This window comes from Molothrus ater, chromosome 10, assembly GCF_012460135.2.
Source record: "Molothrus ater isolate BHLD 08-10-18 breed brown headed cowbird chromosome 10, BPBGC_Mater_1.1, whole genome shotgun sequence".
Taxonomy (NCBI): Eukaryota; Metazoa; Chordata; class Aves; order Passeriformes; family Icteridae; genus Molothrus; species Molothrus ater.
This window is the reverse complement of record NC_050487.2, coordinates 11,150,397-11,169,440: the sequence shown is the minus strand read 5'-3', so window position 1 is coordinate 11,169,440 and position 19,044 is coordinate 11,150,397. Positions and strand designations below refer to the sequence as shown.

Here is a 19,044-nt window from a genome sequence, read left to right as displayed (position 1 = left end):
AGCTGGGTCCTCAGGGACAGGGGTGGAGATAGGAGCAGATGTGCTAATTTCATCCCATGGAAAGGCTTTCTTCATTTCCTGTCAACTAAAGAACATTGGAATCCTTTTCTCAGGCAAATACATGGAGTGGTTTTTAGCCTGTTCTATGCCACTGTATCATTTTAGAGAAGTCATTTTAGGAGTGTAAGGAGACTTAATTTCCTGGTATTCTGCTTAGTTAAATAGCGTATGTATTCAGTCGCTGTATGCTGTGTTAAAAAGAATTTTACGGATGGAGCTTTTTAGTTGCCTTCAATTTTTTTTGGCTTATGAAATTGCCAACAAAATATTATTCTATAGCCTTGATTTAAATGACTTTGCATTTCCAGTGGGGAAAACCAGGAATATGGTCTTTTCATTTTTCAGCAGGTCGTTCAGAACGTGTTCAAATGAAAAATGATCTGGCTAAAATAAACAAGGTGATTACAGAGCACACAAATCACCTGGCACCTTACCAGTTCCTGACAGCCTTTTCTCAGCTCATCTCCCGAATCTGCCATTCTCACGATGAAGTCTTTGCAGTTCTGATGGTGATTGTTGCTAAGGTGTTTTTAGCCTATCCACAACAAGCAATGTGGATGATGACTGCTGTGTCCAAGGTACCTTGATATGTATAGCTACACCTTTATTAAGTTTACAAAACTGTTATTCTCAGAAATGTAAATATAACCCATTTTACTCTAAGCTGATAAGAAGGATTTGAGAGGCTCATTTGTTGTGATACAGTGTTGTAGAAGAGGATATCAGTGCCATCACTGCAAATTATTTTATTGCAGTCTTAATTCAGATATTACAGTTTAAATGTTCCAAATTGGAATGCTAATATGCATCCAAACTTCTTGTATGGTGTATTAGGAAAGGAAATTTGAATAACAAATAACTGATTAATTGTGTAGTTATGGGCAACAGATTTTGTTGCATTTACAAATTGTGTTATAATACTTTCAGTCCTATAATCAAAGAATCAACTTAGTAGATAGCTGTACAAGTAATTACCTAGCAGTAAGGTCATTCCAAAGCAGACTGGGAAGTGGGCTGCATACTGTTTCTTGAGGATGGTGAAATAACTTTCAGGATACACTGACATATTCTTGGATATTGGTCTTTATGTTGGGGGACTCCCAAGAATGGTTTCAGAAGTAACCCCCACACATGCAACAGTACCACTCCAGCTTTTCAATTGAAACTTTTCAATTTCAATCCTTTTCCAGACATTAAATATGATAAGGAATAAGGAAAGAATATTAATTACTGGGGGGATTCTTCAACTCTTTGTTTAATAAATTTTAACTTTCCTTTTTTTTCAGTCCTCTTACCCTATGCGAGTCAATAGATGTAAGGAAATTCTAAACAGAGCTATTCACATGAAGGAATCTTTAGCAAAATTTGTTGGAGATGCCACACGCCTTACGGACAAGCTGCTGGAACTCTGCAACAAACCGGTACCTACAGAAATAAACAAATGAGTGCATGTTGTAGGATTAGTCAAGAGTGTCATGCAAAAGCTGCTTCTGATTGCTTTCATTAGCCAATTCATAATAATATCATAATTTATTACATGAATAATAATATACCAATAATAATCATGAATTCATAATGTTTAGCAGAAAACGCACAAAATTGTAAAACATTTAAAATAGCTCTAAATTGAGCACACTATAAAATATTTCAGTACATAATGGCTTGTTTAACAGTGCATGGACTTCACATTGTTTTGTACTTTCACATATCATTCATGCCCATTAATTTCCAGAGTTTTACTTTAAAAATAGGATGGTTGTACTTTTATGAACAAATCAACTTGATAATAAAGGTAGAACTAAATTAATTCTTTCATTATTCTGTATTTATATTCAAAGTGAAAAATAAGTCTGTCATATCAGCCAGATATATTTACTTCTTGATTATTTAATTTGAAATGTAGCTTGCTGTTCTTATTACAATCAGCATTTATTATTCTAGTCCATTTATTAGTTAATGTGAAAGGGCAGTATTATTTTAAGTGTTTGTTAACTTTAAAGGTTATTTCTAACTTTGGTCATCTTTTTTTTCCAAGGTTGATGGAAACAACTCAACATTAAGCATGAGTATTCATTTCAAAACACTGAAAAGATTAGTAGAAGAGCACACCTTCAGTGAAATTCTCATTCCCTTACAATCTGTAATGATACCAACTCTTCCCTCCATTCCTGGTACCCATGCTAACCATGACCCTTTCCCTGGCTGCTGGGCCTACATTGCAGGCTTTGATGATGCGGTAAGGCTCTACTTGTCACCTGCTTTTTCACTTCATGTTCAGCAAACATAGCTGCGAGTGGTTTCTGTCACAGCAGCCTGAGGGGAGGTGTGGCCCCTTGGCATCAGATAAAGATTTGGTCTGAGGTTCATGTGCTGCAGCACCCTGGAAGTGCTAACACAGTTGGTTGCAGTGGTTTATTACAATTACGCACTTTATTTTGGATAATCTGATACAGATGTTACTAAAGAAGTTCATTTTTCTTTAGGTGGAAATTCTTGCCTCACTTCAAAAGCCAAAAAAGATCACCTTGAAAGGTTCAGATGGGAAATCTTACATTATGATGTGCAAGCCAAAAGATGATCTGAGAAAAGACTGTCGGCTCATGGAATTCAACTCCCTTATTAATAAGGTTTGATGAATGAGACAATCAGGTGCATTATACTTACTGACCAGAACAGAACACTGAGCTAACAAAAAATCCAATTTAGCTTTAGCAAAAAAACAGGTAGCAATTGATACTGTATGACTTCTAACAGGCTTGTGAAAACAATAACAAATTACAATATACAGGACAGGTTATTTACAATAAATAAGTATCTGCAGACTTTCTGCTGTCAAGCTTAATATTTCTTATTTAGTAATTTCTAATATATTTTATAAAACACAGGTAAATTAATTTTTTCATACTGAAGTGTTGCCATACCTCTTATTTTAGTTCTGTTTTGCTTTTCAGCAATATGCTTAAGGTTAAGGTACTATGTCTTCTGTGAGGTTAAAGCAAATGACAGCATCTCTGAAACACTAAAAGATTTATTTCAAATATTGCTTTTAAGGGATTTAAGCCATGTACAAGTTATACAATTTGACTATTTTATTGCAAAATCCTCTTTTTTAAATTTACTTTGGCAAACAGATGCACATTTTGCTTTCATTTGACCTACTGCAGATTGTGAAGCTTAGATTTGTAAATTCTAGATTGTGTGATTAGAAAGTAGTTATAGATAGAATGTAAATGCTATAGATCCATTTTGATCCTATCTGTGTTCAGTGTTAATCTCATTTTCCTTTTGTGAATAGTGCTTAAGAAAAGATGCAGAGTCCCGTAGGCGAGAGCTCCACATCCGCACCTACGCAGTGATTCCATTAAATGATGAATGTGGCATAATTGAGTGGGTGAATAACACTTCTGGTCTAAGAAATATCCTGATAAAACTTTATAAGGAAAAAGGTAAAGAAATATATTAGAATATAGTAAAAGTTTTTAGATATTTTTAATGGGCTTGTATCTTTTTAAGGAAATGAAGCAAATTGCAGGAGTCAGGCTAAATTCTAGGAAGATGTAGTCACATGTATTTTTATCTATCAGCAATGTATTATTATTCAGATGTGTGGTAGACTTTTGCTCTTAAATGGAAGAGAGTTGGAGCTTGGAATGAACAAGTTCCTTACAAGTACTGATACCACAGGCATCTCAATACTTTCCTACATACAGTGATGTAAATTGTTTCAGCAGCATGGGGATGTGCAGCACTGAATAATAAAAAATACTGTGAATTTTTTCTCTAGATTTGATTTGCTATTTTTCATTTTTGTTACATTTATGTGAGATAATTAAGATAATATACAATTGAATCAAGGTTAGGAATACAGCAGCTTTACAGAGAAAATATCAGATTTCTTTTGAATTTCTTGTTAACAAAGCAGCTTTCTGATCAGTGCAATAGAAGTTTGAGGAAAAACTTCTCTGTACCCCACAACCAACACGGTTTATAGATTATTTTTCATTTGATCATTTATTTCAACTTTATGGAGACATTTATTTTCTTTAAATTACCATACTGTAATGGTACATGTAAGGTTTTGTATTTGGGGATTTCTTCTCCCTAACTGAGGAAGTCTGTTGCAGGTATCTATATGACTGGGAAAGAACTGCGGCAGCACATGCTTCCAAAGTCAGCACCTTTGGCTGAAAAGCTGAAAATGTTCAAAGAGGTCCTTCTGCCTCGTCACCCTCCTCTCTTTCATGAATGGTTTCTTAGAACATTTCCTGACCCTACCTCATGGTGAGTGACTGGGCTGGGTCAGCTCAAGAGCATTTAGTTTGTGTATTTCCCTAGGAGTTAATGGCAGTGCAGGATGAGGCCAGCAGAGGTGAGCAGTGCCTCAGAGCTGCCTGCCGTGTCTCCAGGTACAACAGCAGGTCAGCCTACTGCCGCTCCGTTGCCGTCATGTCCATGGTGGGCTACATCCTGGGGCTGGGCGACCGTCACGGCGAGAACATCTTGTTTGACTCCTTCACTGGGGAGTGTGTGCACGTGGATTTCAACTGCCTTTTCAATAAGGTGAGAAATGCCACTTGCTCAATGTGCTCTCGATACTATATGCATAAATTTCTGCTGTCTCGAGGTTTTTTCCAAGTTTTTACTTTAACATATCTATCGTGTTCTTTGTCTCACTTTGTCTTGTATTTATATCCCAAAAAAGCCTGGGATACGTAAAGAGGATGTGATAGCTCTGTGTGCTGCATTCAATGAAAACCACCTTTTTTGATTTAGCCAGTATCCCATGACCTGATATGGATACACTGGAACAGCCCAAATTTTAGACTGTTCATATTTTGTGACTCTCCTCTCTCCACTGTCACCCTCCAAACAAAACTGTAATTGCTACATTCAGAATTCTGCTGCTGCGGAGAATTTCTTGTTCTCTCTCACACAAATTCAGCACAAAAATTCCAACAGTTCTGTAAAATAAACAGCAGAAATTGTGGCCAGATTGGGATTTGGAGATTTGAAAGATGTTTTTGGGGTGGGACATAAGGCTTTTTTAATTCTGATACGTGAGGTAGAAATATTGTTAGATTATTTCTTCTGGTTTCTTTTTAGTAAGTCTAAATTGTCCTATATAACAATTTTTTAAAATGTTTTTAAGCTAACTTGCATATTGTAAAAGAAATGTTAGAAATTTTGCAATGAGACTACAGAGCATAAATATATATTTAAGAACAAAATTTTCGACCTTATATTAGTGTGTTCAAACAGGGAAAAAGAGGTTATTTGGACAAAAGAGGTTATCTTTTACTCACTGTAATTTCCTCTTATCTGAGTAGGACTCTGAGCTGAGCAAACATCTCTTGCCAGCTCAGGAGCTGCCACTGACAAAGATGGAGGAAAAAACCTAAAGCCAGTGCAAATGTTACTCTTTAATAATGCTTGAAACACTTAGGACATCCCTTTTTTTCTCAATGTAAAGGGAGAAACTTTTGAAGTTCCGGAAATCGTTCCTTTCCGCCTCACGCACAACATGGTTAACGGCATGGGCCCCATGGGAACTGAGGGTCTCTTCCGAAGGGCCTGTGAAGTCACCCTGAGGCTGATGCGAGACCAGAGGGAGCCTCTGATGAGGTATGGCCACTGCTTTTGTGCAAACTCCTCAAAGCTGTCTGTAGTCTACAGGTGTGCAACTGGGGATGTGCCAGTTCAAGCATCTGCCTGTCCTGCATGTGCCTGTCACTCTCACCATGGCATGCAGCTAAATATAAAGCAGTAGAAATATCCAGCACTAACTACAGGCTCCTGATAGTGTTTGTGTTTTGAAAATTAAATGTATTTTATGTATCATATCCTTTTCTAATATTTTTTTTAATTTAGTGTCTTAAAGACTTTTCTCCATGATCCTCTTGTGGAATGGAGTAAGCCTGTTAAAGGGAATACAAAGGCCCAGGTGAATGAAACTGGAGAAGTTGTCAATGAAAAGGTGAGTTTAAAACAAACACAACCTAAAGTATTCAAATGTCAAATGTCCATTATTGTTATGAATTACATATTTCCTAATTGAAACTTCTTTTTTTTTTCTTCCATTTAAAAATTTCTCTGGTTGTTCTTTATTATCTCTCTGTTCATAATTTTTATCTATAAACAGATTCTTTTAAACTGATAAAAAATGTAATTTATCTACTAAAGAACCAAACAAAAAAGACTCTAATTCTCTTGTTGGTGTTAGTAAATCAAGGACAATATCAGCAGAAGCAATGGATCTTGTTGCATCTCCTCACTTGCAGAGTCCTCCAGATTTACAGTGATGGTAATATCTGGAGTCCTTTCCATGTGTATTTTTATGCTTTTCCTGAGTGGATGTTTATTATTGAATAAATATGTGCCTTGGTACTTATAAATAATTATGTGATGAAAATTAGGATTTCTTACTGTTTCTTTATTAGCTGCTGCTGAAGACTGTATTATTCATCCAAAGTATAGCTTAATTTTTATTATCTTCCCTCTGTGCAAAATTTCTGATTTGTCCCTATTTTTTTAAGGACTATTTAATGAAAATAAATGTGTAATAGCAGACAATACTTAGGGAGCACTGACAAACACAACAGCTAAGATAAGGAAAAACTGCATCACTGAAACTGTATGACAACAAAAAACTTACATGGTCTATTTCAGCACAGAAAATCTCCTGGTCTTCAAACAGTTACTAACCAGGCCGTGTCTGCATTCTTTTACAAGAATTTTCTTTTACAAGACCACCCACATAATTGTATATATTAACTGCTTTTTCTGGAGGAGTGCCAATGTTATGCTTGAGCTTTAAAAGAAAATGTGTGAGTGGAATTGGTATGAACTAGCAACTCCAGTGGGCCTTGGAACAGCTCATTTTGAGATGCTCAAATTTTGACCTAAATTTTCCAGACTTAAATTTTATCCAGCATTCCAGGAATAAGGCTAATAAAATGTTGCATTTATTTGAAATTAATTATATGCAATAAAGCTTTCTAACAATTCCCAAATATATTTATATAGCTCTTTCAGACTCCTTTGGTAACTTTAAGCTGTAAAACTGTAAGGCAAAAGTTATAGCTTGACCAATAATATATCCATTCTAGAGAATTGTTCTTAAAAGTGAGTAGCCTTTGTTTTCAACGTAGCTGGTATAGGCATCTGGATTTTGTATTAAGTTATAATATGATTTTAAACACATCCTCAGAAATACTGGTTTTATTTTGAGAAGTGGAAGTTCGTGAATAGTACCAATTATTTTTTTTTCTTCCTTCCAGGCCAAAACCCATGTCCTTGATATAGAGCAACGGCTGCAAGGTGTCATTAAGACTAGAAACAGAATCAAGGGATTACCTTTATCTATTGAAGGGCATGTTCACTACCTCATTCAAGAAGCAAGTGATGACAACCTGCTCTGCCAGATGTACATGGGCTGGGCTCCATATATGTGATATTTGTTCCCTTTGGAATCGTACCACCCACAAGTGCTGTAGCTATAATATTGTTGGGAAGGAATCAATCAGTGGTACCTGGTTACTTCTGTTGATTTTTGGCTGCAAGCAGAAGAACAGGTTTATGGTCTTCCAAATTCTGTGTAAAATGTACAGTGCCCTTGCAGGGATGCTATGAATGCAGATGTGTAAGGTGCTAGGACTTACCTTTTGTACAAACATAGAAGGCAGTACATAAGAACTGCTTAAAAATTAGACTATGCAAGGCTCTGCAAGTCTCTGACTATAAGAAAGATTTTCATGATGTTGACTGATGCACTATAAAGTACTGTATATTTTGTTAACATGTTTCTCATTTGGATTAGATTAGAAAATAAAACAATGAAGTTTAATACTGATAGGATGTAAAGTTGTTATTTCAACTTTTGTACACATATTCAGAAGGGATATCTAAAAATTATTAGTATTTCTTTCCAGCAGCAGACTTTTCTTCAACTTTCTTCCATGTTGCCTGGTTATCTCTAGGAAAGCTTTTGGGATCTTAAATCTTAGCATGAATAAACTGGTAAAGTGGTTCCATGTTCTGAACCTGTTTCCTTAGCCCTCGAATGCTAAAAATGCCTCCTAAAGGACATGGCACAAAGCTGGGAGCTGGAGGGCCCTGGCAGTGTGGCTGAGAGTCCAGGCCAGCAGGCAGGTGGTTGGAGCTGTGACTGTAACATCCCTGTAGGCTCCTGAGAGCCTTGCACAGCCCCTGTTCGTCCCCTGGAGAAAGCACGGCTCTACAAGGTGTTTGTCAGACTCCATTTCAGAAAAGGTGTTTTAGCACAGAGGGTAGACTAAAATATGGTTGAAAGGCAAATGCTGTCTTACATAAGTGCTTGCTTTCTAGGCATCCAAATTGTAGGGAAATGAGGGGCAGGGGGAAATAGGGAAAAATTATACCCTTTAAACCTACAGTAGGATATCATTAGAATTTTTGTACAGTGGTTCTTTCTGCTATTCTGAGAGACAAAGAATGCTGTTAGATTTTGAACACAGGCTCACACGGTGGTGTGACACTCGACTGTTTCTTCTGTTCAGCTGAAATCCAGAGGTTTGGGAAAGTAAAATAATAGGTCTGCAACTGCTTCTAGGGCGTTTGTTTCTCTGTCTATCTAGCGGGTAATCTAGAAGTGTTGTCACTGTCCCATAAACGTGACGAGTTTTCCTAGTAAAATATTTGGAACATACAGTGCTCTTTTCCGGTGTTGTGTTTGAGTGCTGACGTTGTGTTGTTTTTCCCAGGCTTTATCAGTTTATGGGAGCGCACTGAGCCGCCCGAGAGCTGTTGGCAGCGGGCGTTGCCACCGCGCGGGGAGCAGATCTGCTGCCCGGGGCGGGGGGACGGGGGCAGGGCAGGGGCACGGGGGTCGCGCGTGTTCGCCGCACTCCAGGCCCTGCGTGCCGGGGGCGGCGGTGAGGCGGCCGAGGGGTGGGAGCCGGCCCGGGCCCGCCCCACTCCCGCCCCGCCCCGGCCCGGCGGGGCCCGCCCCGCTCCGGCGCCGCTCTGTGCCCGCTCGCTGTCGGTGGTGCGGGCGCTCGGCCGCTGTCAGCGCGGCGCGCCGGAAGGAGGGCGGAGCGCGGCCCGCGGTGTTTGGTTCCGGTGGGGCTGTGAGGGCGGCGGGCAGCTGTGGCCATGGGGGTCCCCAAGTTCTACCGGTGGATCTCGGAGCGGTACCCCTGCCTCAGCCAGGTGCTGAAGGAGCATCAGGTAAGCTGGGGGCGGAGCGGCGCTGCCTGACACCGGCCGGCCCCGGGGGGGTCCTGACCCGCCCCTCGGCGGCATGAGGGAGAGGGACGAGCAGCCGGGCCTCGTCCCCGGCCGGCCCTGCGGGACCGAGTCCCGGCCCAGGCCGGCTCGCCCACAGCCGGGGCGGCCCAGCGGGGGCGGCTGCGGCTCAGCGGGAGCGGCTGAAAGTGGTGGGACGGCGGTGGGCGATAGCTGGGGAGCGGGCGAGGCGTTCGGTGCCTCCTGACAGCCCGTCTGTCCGGGCCGAGCCCCCGCCGGCGGGCAGCAGTGCCCGGAGCCCGCGGCTGGCGGCCGGCGGTGCTTTCAGCAGTCCCGGACCCAGAGTGCCCCGTTCCCCCGGGAATGGCCGGCCCGCGGCGGGTCCCGGCCCGTGGCTGCCCCGCCGGGCTCTCTCCCCTCGCTCTGGGTCCCCTCGGCAGCTCCGCGGTGCTGCCTCAGCACCCGCGGACAGCCCATGGTCGGAGTTTGCTCCTTGTTGGGCTCAGAAAAGTTACAGCTGCTGACAGCCAATGGCGCGGTAATGACGAGGGACAGGTTTTACAGCTCTGCTGCGTTTCCTTGTTGTTGCCTGCGTCGGACAGTTTGTGTTAGCAGCTGAACCGGGAAGTGTGTTCAGACCTGGGAAACGAAAGCCGTAAATCATACTTCTAACAGTTGGACCAAGACGTCATCTTTTCAGAGATATCACGTTTGGTACCTGTTGGATACAAGCGCTTCTAATTATTATTTTCAGCTGGTGTCACAGATGTGGTTTTATAGATTGAATAAGGATGTTCTGAGATAGATGATAATTGAGAGTGTGTTTGAATATTGATACGTTTTCCCTAAACACCTGTGATTTTTAGAGATTAAATAGCTGTTGTGTCAGTGTAACTAAGATGCCCAGCTCAAGTGATTCCCAACCTGCATGTTTGGCCTTACCTGCTAGTTTTAAAGCAGCTTTTTAAAGCTTAGGACTTTGCTTATGATCTGTTGGCCTTCTCTGAAGTGTCTCAAGCTATCTGTGTAGCAGGGCAGCAGCAGTTTATGCTGCCTTTCCTGCTGTTTCCTTAGAAGCCTTTGCTGCTCACACATCTTTAAACTTGTGCTGAGGAACTGTGGCAAGCTGAGGAGGCTAGCAGTGTCTGCTCTAACCAGGGGATTGGCAGCAAGGGGTGCTACCCTTGATGCCTTTTAGAAGAGGCAGTTAGAGCTCTTCAGATAAACAGTAAACATGACTTAACCCTTCCAGGTCACTTGAATATACAAACTGACACATATTGGCATCTAGATTATATGCTAAGAGTAGAAGAAACGAAACCAAACCAACAAATTGAAAGGCCTATCTATGTAAAGCAGCATTATTGTTAAATCATAGCTGTGTGTCTTGAAGAAAATATAGGACCTTTCATGTCTGTTGTTTCCATGTAAAAGCTTTAGTTTTTGTCTCTTTAAAATGCTGTCTGTGCACTGCCCTGCTCATTTAGCTGAAAGCATGGAGAGCAGTTTGGTTACTGAGTTTAACCATACTAAAGATCATGATGTGCAACAGCAGACTAGTTACAGCAGTTGAGTGGGGATCATTCCTGATCCTGCCTCGAATTTCTTCTCTTCACCATTTCTTCTTTCTAAGACAGTTACATTTCTCTTGCATCTGGAGGATAAATGCAAGCCCAACAAGGTGACTTTAAAGATGTGTCAGCAGCAGTGCTATAGAAAACTGTAACAAGCTGGCAGTGCCTTTTCCGAGGTGTGATGGTGGGGGCATTTTGTGCTCAGTTTTACTGGGGGATTAGGGAATAGATGTGTTTAATGTCAGTTGCTCTTGTGGTGCATTTTGGTAACACCGAGGTAGTACTGACCCCTTTGTGTCATGCATTTACCAGTGTTTGTTCTCTGTATGTTGCTTGTGTACATTTGGGAGGGCTTTCTTTTTCCTTTAAAAGAAAGTGTAACTGCTGTAGATAAGGCTGTTAGAAGAGCAGAGGACTAGATGGAAAAAGAAAGCCTGGGTAAGAAATTTATGTTATTATTGCCCACTCTCTGCTTTTGGTGCTAATTTCCACTCTAGACTCAAAGATGCTCACAAGCATAGCTGAAGAGACAGCATGCAGTGGTTGGGGTAGGAGCTGCTGAACAGGGGAAGAACTGTAAAGGTTCTTAAGCCAGCTTTGCTTGGAAATATTGTTGGAAATTGCATACTCAGTTTTTATTGTTTGTAGTGCAGCTATGAAAGTTTGAATCGGTTAAATGTGCAGGCTTACAAAACGAAGAAAAAATCTTCCTGAAAACAGTGGTTTTGGTTTGCTTTTCCATTTTACAATGTAGAAGATAGTCTGAGCAAAGGGACAAAAGTCCTGAGGTTCCAGAAACAGCCAGGATAAAGTAGGAATCTGTTCAGCTGACTTGGCTCACAGAGGAAAATCGTAGTAACAGATTGCATGTGAAGGCAAACCCAGATACTCCTACTCTGCCTGTTGGTGTGCAGGAGGTTCACAGAGGTGCCCACCTCGGTCATTTCCAGAGTGCTCTCAGGTGTGCCTTGGGCAGTGGCTGCATTCACCAAGTGGTGCTAACTGTGGCATTTGCAGATTCCAGAATTTGACAACTTGTACCTGGACATGAATGGCATTATACATCAGTGTTCACATCCAAATGATGACGATGTCCACTTCAGAATCTCAGAAGATAAGATTTTTGCCAATATTTTTCACTATTTGGAAGTACTGTTTCGCATTATTAAACCAAGGAAGGTTTTCTTCATGGCAGTTGATGGAGTAGCTCCAAGAGCAAAAATGAATCAGCAGCGTGGGAGACGTTTTAGGTAAGAAGATCGGTTCTGACTCTGTGTTGAGAATAGTAAACACTTAAAAGAACCCACTTACTGAAATGTGTGCCATGCAAAGTAAAAGAGATGGTGAGTGGTTGTGCCTTTGACAGTAGCTTTAACTGAATGAGGGAAACTACCTGTAAAATGTTAAAATCAGGATTCCAAAAGGAAAGCTTGCTTTGTTACGTAAATTTTTCTCTGTGTATGTGGCACTTGGTGACAAGGGAGCTTTCTCTTATGAAATTTTGTGTGAAACAGCTCTGCAGTGGAGCTCTTTCAGATGTTTCCAAATGCTTCAGAACCTGTGAGAGTCTTTGATATTTATGAATGCTAGTTCTAGATATGCCTGTTTGGTAGCTGTAGTGGAAGTCATAGAAAAAGTCAAGTTTCTAATGAAACTGATTTCCAATTAATACCAGTTACCCAGCTAGCTCAGATACAGAGCTACAAGTACATTAAGAATTGCACTGATGTTTTGGGGGATTTGGAAGCTTTTTAAAGATTGCTATAAGGAAAAATAGCCAGTGGTCTGACAGTACCAGGATGATGAGTGAAATGCTGCATAAACAAGCTGCAGCAAAGGAACAAGAGAAAAGCAAGTGAATTTTTTTGTGATTTGGTTTTTGATGTATTTTTTTCTTTAAGGAATAAAGGAGATTGAGAGGAAGCAGAGATTAAGAGTTCTAAATAGAAAATTGTAGCAGAATTGAGAGCCAGACAAAAACCAAAGACTTTGGTGGTTACTTTATTTCTGGTTCAGAAATAAACCAGAAATAGGAAATTCTTGGCCAAGAAAGTCTAGCGTGATATTTGTTAATTTCTCCATTCCTGGGCACGGTAAATTGTTCACTTGGGACTCCCTTGGAATTCCACACCTGCTGCTTTGTTTAACTTTTGTTAACTTTGTTTAACTCTGTTTAACAGCAGTTATTGTTCTGGGGTAGCATTTTCAGACGTTTAGATAACAAATATTCCTGTAGTTTCAACATTAATAGCCATTCATTGTGATCAACCATTGTATGATCACCTTTGTAATGTGAATGCTGACTGCATTTGAATACTAACAGATTGTCACATTTCTATGAAAAAAGTGCTATTTTTAAGCCACCTTAGTTGTATCATAAATAAGTTGAAACTATTCATGTATTAATTTTTTCTCCTTTTTTATTTATTAAGCACTCTAAATATTCAACTATATTTTGCCAAAAAGCTGTACTTAGGATATTAACATTTGAATAAGAAGATTTGTTCTCTACTCTCTTTCCAATGCTGTTTTATTTTAGATCAGCAAAAGAGGCAGAGGACAAAATAAAAAAGGCATTGGAAAAGGGAGAAACTCTCCCTACAGAAGCCAGATTTGACTCCAACTGTATTACACCAGGTAAGATAACTTGTTGATTATTTAAAATTAGGTGTTTATGGTTTGTCATCTGTATTTTGGTACTATTTTCCTATCTTTAGGCATGTTTTTTTAAAAAATAGAAGGCAGAATCAATAAAGGCTTAAGTCAGTTTGTACAAAAGTTTTAGTAACATTCAGTGGGGTTGGAATATTGTCTCATTCTAAAAATTTTTTAGATTACTATGTAAAAAGTGAAATGTCATAGGAAAGAAACCAGTCATCCCCTTCATCTCTGGCAGAAGTTTTATTTTTTGGCATTTTTTAATACTTCTGTATGTAAATGCAAACTACTGAAAAACTTTAACTTATGTTTCTGTTTTCAGGAACTGAATTCATGGCCAGATTGAATGAGCATCTTAAATATTTTGTAAATATGAAGATTTCCACAGACAAATCCTGGCAAGGAATAACAGTCTATTTATCAGGCCATGAGGTCATTATATTTTCTTACTATCCTATTTTAAATACATTTATTTGTATAGGGTAATGCTTACTGCTGATTTTTTTTCTGATTTTTTTTTTTTTATGTCCAGACCCCAGGGGAAGGTGAGCATAAAATTATGGAGTTCATCAGATCAGAAAAAGCAAAGCCCCATCATGATCCAAACACAAGACACTGTCTCTATGGCTTAGATGCTGACTTGGTATGTGCAATTAAGATAATACAAACAACAACAGGGATTTGTCAAGTGTCTACATTTTTGATCTCTTCCTAAACTCATAGGATTTTAAAATTATTTGAAACAAGCATGTCGTTTTGTATTCCTGCAAACTTTTGAATTTGTAATGAAACCAAGCACCAAAATTTCTTTATACTGTTTGAAAGGTTTAAAAAAATGTAAAAAGTAAGATCTTTCTGATATCTCTTTGTAATAGATAATGCTGGGATTAACAAGTCATGAGGCACACTTTGCGCTCTTAAGAGAAGAAGTCAGATTTGGTGGTAAAAAGGCTCAAAGGTGAATTGATTTAACTTTACTCTTATTTTATTTATGATGAAATGAAATCCAAAACATACTGGGTGACTAAAACAGATGTGTGTGGTGATTTGGGTTTTCTTTTATTGATTGCATAGTAATTTAATGAAGTCTAGTAATTTAATGAAGCACAGTATTTTAGTTTATTCTTTGGGTTAGAATAGTCATGAAATTAGAGAAATCAACATGCTGAATTGTGCATTTCAATTGGTTTACATGAAAAAATGGATGCTGTCAAAACAGCTGATAAAAAAATCCTTTAAACTTTAGTGTGTTTTACTTTTTTCTTCATGTAATAGTGGAGCAGCCTGGCGTGTATTGACGTTGTTTCCATAACTGTGTTATGCTGATATTAACTTTCAAAAATGTATATATGTGTATATGTATATATATCTGAGGTTTTGTGCATAAACGTGAATTACTGGGATAATTACTAAAATGAGCTCTCTGCAAATGGCTGGGTAGATGCTCTTATTCAGGGTCTGCCCAATTGATGTAACTCATGCTCTACAGACAATCAGAAGATGGTGACTTGTTCCAGAGCTGTGTGTGTACCTGGAGCTGTGCTGTAGTAATAGAGGAATAATTTATAACTGTTACTGGGGCTGGGTTCCTTCTTTGAAGGACCTTTAAGCATATATTGGGTACATAAAGGTAGAAGATGGGAGAGACACAGATAAACATTTCTGACACTAAGGATTTTGGATAACACAGGCTAAATCATAAATGTTTAGATAAATGTGTAATTTTTGCTAATAAAGGAATATTTTATTGCCAAGGACAATATGATGAACATCAGAAATATGCTTTCTTGTCAGTCTTTGCAGTCAACATTTCACTAATACTCATGGGTAGTGTTGGCATGCAGCACTGCAATATTTTTAAAGACCTTACATCCAATCAAAGTGAAACCTTGGTTTTACCTTTCTAAAAAATAAAATAATGTGAAATAAAATAATGTGAAATAAAATAAAATAATGTGAAATAAAACAAAATAATGTGAAATAAGAATTTTTGCAAGATTCATTAGTGAAAGTATGAAATCAAAAGGCAAAGTGTTATTTATTCCCCTCCACCCCCCTAGCATTGTTCCATGTTGTAATTTCTGAATAATTTTGCTCATTACAAGAATTCACTTCTGTAAGTTACAGGAATTGCCTTCTGTCATATTGTCGCTTTTGTGGATACAGTTTGAAATTTAAAAATCCTAAAAATACATGCAAATTGATATCTCTCCATGAATTTTTTCATTGAGAGAAATTGCTAGTCTTATCAGGATTTCAAAGTCCAGTGCAATGAAGAGTAAGGGCAGAATGTCTCTAGAGTCTTATGGCATCAACCTGGTTGCCAGAGTTCTTTAATACCAATATGAAAATTGCATTTTAAAAATGGCACAATTGATTCTGAAGCCCAGTGTAGCTCAGAGTTTGTCTTACATGAGTTTGTCCTGCATCTGAAGGCTGCTATCACACACATGTTCCTTTGGGATCATTTCTGAAATTTCTCTTTATGTGTGAATGCACAAGTATTTATGCTGGTTTGTCATTGGGTGGTCTCAGCTAGTTGTAGTGTCTACAAGGTGAAATAGTCCTTTATTAATTGGAAATGCATCATTTAGCTCATTAATCTTTTGGTGTAGGTATTAACTGATTTGGGGCTAATGTTGGCTTAGGGTTTTTACGAGTAGTTTTAGTGAAGAGAAGAAGGGAAGGCAGAATATGTGTTGGCTATGCCATAAGCAAACAGTAAGTTTGTTGTTCTTCTAGTGCAGCATTGAAGCCATGAAATGATACATACAGAGCATATTTTCAAGTTGAGCATATTCATCTCTTACAAGAAGCATTTCAAATTACTACAAACGTAACCCAGCTGGTTTAGATGGAAATTCGTGTACTCTGTTCTCATTCAGTTAGAAAATACACTAAAATGGTGAGGCTTGGTGCCAAGTTAGACTAGTTTGTCTCTTTTTTGAGCAATGGGATAAGGATCTAGGAAATAGTTACTGCAGCTTGGAACTCCACACAGCTGTTCTCTAAGTTAGTTCTTCTCTATACAATCACATCTGGTGTTCAGAAGATGCTACTGCAAAATTTTATACATAATCTCAAAATAGATTCAAGGAAATGTTAATACATTATTTCTACAAAGATAGAATCCTAGTAAAATTTCTTGTGTTTGGGTAACCTTGGACTTATTAATATTAATGTTGAAAGTGTGTTTATAAATAATTAACTTGGTGGTTTGAATAATTTACAGAGTGTGTGCACCAGAGGAAACCACGTTTCATTTACTGCACTTATCACTCATGAGAGAATATATTGATTATGAATTTTCTCCAGTAAAAGTAAGTTCTAATGGAGCTGAGAGGGGAAAAAATGTGTGAATGTGTGAAGTCTTTATGCAAAAATGACAACAAAAAGTATACTTCTGAGTGTTGTTCTTTTATCCTTTTTCTTTTTCCTCCAGGACAAGATTTCTTTTGAATATGATATTGAAAGGATAATAGATGATTGGATCTTAATGGGTTTCCTTGTAGGAAATGATTTTATTCCTCATCTACCTCATTTACACATTAATCATGATGCACTGCCGCTACTTTATAGAACATACATGGCTATTTTGCCAGAACTGGGAGGTGAGAAAAGTTCAGTTCTAGAAAGTAGAATCATTAACATTGATGTATTTGTATTTATTGACCTTTTTTTCACATTAGAATGCTTGGTAATTACTACACTTTCCTTAGAGAGGTGACAAGATCACATTTTATTACCTGTGCATCATTTAAATGCAAATCTTAAAATTTTGAATTGTTATTTCAAAAGCATACTTAATTTTCTCAACAGGTTACATCAATGAAAATGGGCATCTGAATTTAGAACGTTTTGAGAAATATCTTACAAGATTGTCAGATGTAAGTAACTTTGAAATGTATGGTGTGTTGAATTTAAACTCAGTATGGTACCCTAAAATACACCATACTGTAGTTGTAATGAACTGTTAATGGCTGTGTTTTACAGGTGGTTTAATCAGCTGTTATAGCTTGAACAGATGGAATCTGATCAGTTCTTGTCTGATCTTATAGCATAAGAGGAAAAAGATTGAATCATTTCATCTGTGCTTTAGCTAGCACAGTGCTTTTGATACTGCAAGTCAAATGAGAATTCACCAGTAGAATCATGGTACTCACTTCCCATCAAAGTGTGTGGCAGTACTGGGCAAAGCTGGTTAGAGCAGGTGCCAGTACTGCCAGGGATGTGGGTTCAGTCCCTCTGGAGCAGGTGCCAGTACTGCCAGGGATGTGGGTTCAGTCCCTCTGGAGCAGGTGCCAGCAATTCACCTGAGTTCAATCCCTCTAGGGCTGCTCACATACCAGTTGGACTCAATGATCCTTGTGGGTCTCTTCCAGCTCAGAATTGTCTGTGATTTCTGTGTATTCTTAAAGCTTGCTGAACACAGTGATATTCTTTGTTTCCCCTGCTGTAGTTTCCTGAGGAGCAAGGTGTTTGAAGGTCTTGGAGGGGGAGAATTGTTTTCAAGTTTTTTATGAAAATCACTAGTAAAGATCAAGGAGCCTCTCTGAGAGGCAGGCATCAGTGTTGTTCATGAACTAAGTAGTTAGTGTACAGAAGGGAATCTTGTTAAGTGCTAGTGCAGTAATCCATCCTAGAGATGAGGTAGGGTATAGGCCATATAGAAATGGAAAGGATTAAACCTTCTGCTGAACTTGAAAAGAGGGAGATCATCTGTTGTCCCTGCCTCAGCCTTATTTCCTGATTCTTGGATAGAGCTGTGAAAATGTTAGATCCGTGGCACAAGGCTGTATTAACCAGACCTTACATGTGCACTGCTAGAGTTGATAGTGAAGTGTAGAAGTTATTTAATTCTTTTTTGTTATTTAATTCTGTTTTGTTTTCCTTGCTGCCATACTGAAAGAAAACAAAATATGGCTTGGCTGTGTGTTACAAATTGCTGAGAAATAGGATTTTTAGTGTTAATCTAATCAGTTTAGTTGTATCTCTAGGGCAAAATGTTTCTGTACAGATTACTCTAGATGTAATCTAATGCATGTACTGAAAAGACATTGTTCATCTGGCATTCTAAATTTAACATCCCTCAAATATTTGCCAACTTACTTTCATCTCACAGTTTGATCGTGAGCACTTCAGTGAAGTCTTTGTTGACCTAAAATGGTTTGAAAGTAAAGTGGGCAATAAATACCTCAACGAAGCAGCTGGGATTGCAGCAGAGGAAGCCAGAAAAAATAAACAAAAGAAACAAAAGGTCAGTGTATTATATGCACAATATCAGAAATAGGAATGTTACTTTTTGCAAATCAGTAATTTAATCTTAGACTAATTCAGTGGCATAAGCCTCTGTTCTGAGATTTTTTTCAAACCAGAAAAGGTAGTAAATGGTAACAGTTTGCATTCTGCCTGTATGCACTGCTGGTTGTGGGTGATGAAGTGGTTCAGTCAGGGGCAGGTGCTCATGATTTTAAAAGTCTTGTAAACCTGTATTTAATGCTTTGCTGTTCTTCAAAAATAGCAGAACTTA

At 38.7% G+C, this 19,044-nt stretch overlaps 2 protein-coding genes across 4 annotated transcripts in view; both read left to right on the top strand.

Annotated features, from left to right (window-relative positions):
- The window catches only part of ATR (ATR serine/threonine kinase), a 39,211-nt gene extending 31,308 nt beyond the window's left edge, over positions 1 to 7,903 (top strand). The window contains 10 exon segments of the mRNA XM_036389211.2: positions 406 to 638; positions 1,347 to 1,481; positions 2,096 to 2,296; positions 2,544 to 2,687; positions 3,356 to 3,506; positions 4,185 to 4,341; positions 4,467 to 4,620; positions 5,531 to 5,682; positions 5,929 to 6,034; positions 7,338 to 7,903. Of these exon segments, the coding sequence (XP_036245104.1) occupies positions 406 to 638; positions 1,347 to 1,481; positions 2,096 to 2,296; positions 2,544 to 2,687; positions 3,356 to 3,506; positions 4,185 to 4,341; positions 4,467 to 4,620; positions 5,531 to 5,682; positions 5,929 to 6,034; positions 7,338 to 7,511 (1,607 nt within the window). The 3' untranslated portion in view covers positions 7,512 to 7,903.
- A 1,248-nt stretch (positions 7,904 to 9,151) lies between these two features.
- The window catches only part of XRN1 (5'-3' exoribonuclease 1), a 38,403-nt gene continuing 28,510 nt past the window's right edge, over positions 9,152 to 19,044 (top strand). For all 3 annotated transcript variants that reach the window (XR_008508547.1, XM_036388497.1, XM_036388496.1), the window contains exons 1-10: positions 9,152 to 9,264; positions 11,874 to 12,106; positions 13,396 to 13,493; positions 13,837 to 13,946; positions 14,047 to 14,157; positions 14,390 to 14,472; positions 16,747 to 16,834; positions 16,957 to 17,125; positions 17,334 to 17,401; positions 18,637 to 18,771. Coding sequence is in view for 2 of the 3 variants with exons in the window: in XM_036388497.1 (XP_036244390.1) it covers positions 9,190 to 9,264; positions 11,874 to 12,106; positions 13,396 to 13,493; positions 13,837 to 13,946; positions 14,047 to 14,157; positions 14,390 to 14,472; positions 16,747 to 16,834; positions 16,957 to 17,125; positions 17,334 to 17,401; positions 18,637 to 18,771 (1,170 nt within the window). In the remaining variant the exon portion in view is untranslated. The remainder of the gene's footprint in view (positions 9,265 to 11,873; positions 12,107 to 13,395; positions 13,494 to 13,836; positions 13,947 to 14,046; positions 14,158 to 14,389; positions 14,473 to 16,746; positions 16,835 to 16,956; positions 17,126 to 17,333; positions 17,402 to 18,636; positions 18,772 to 19,044) is intronic.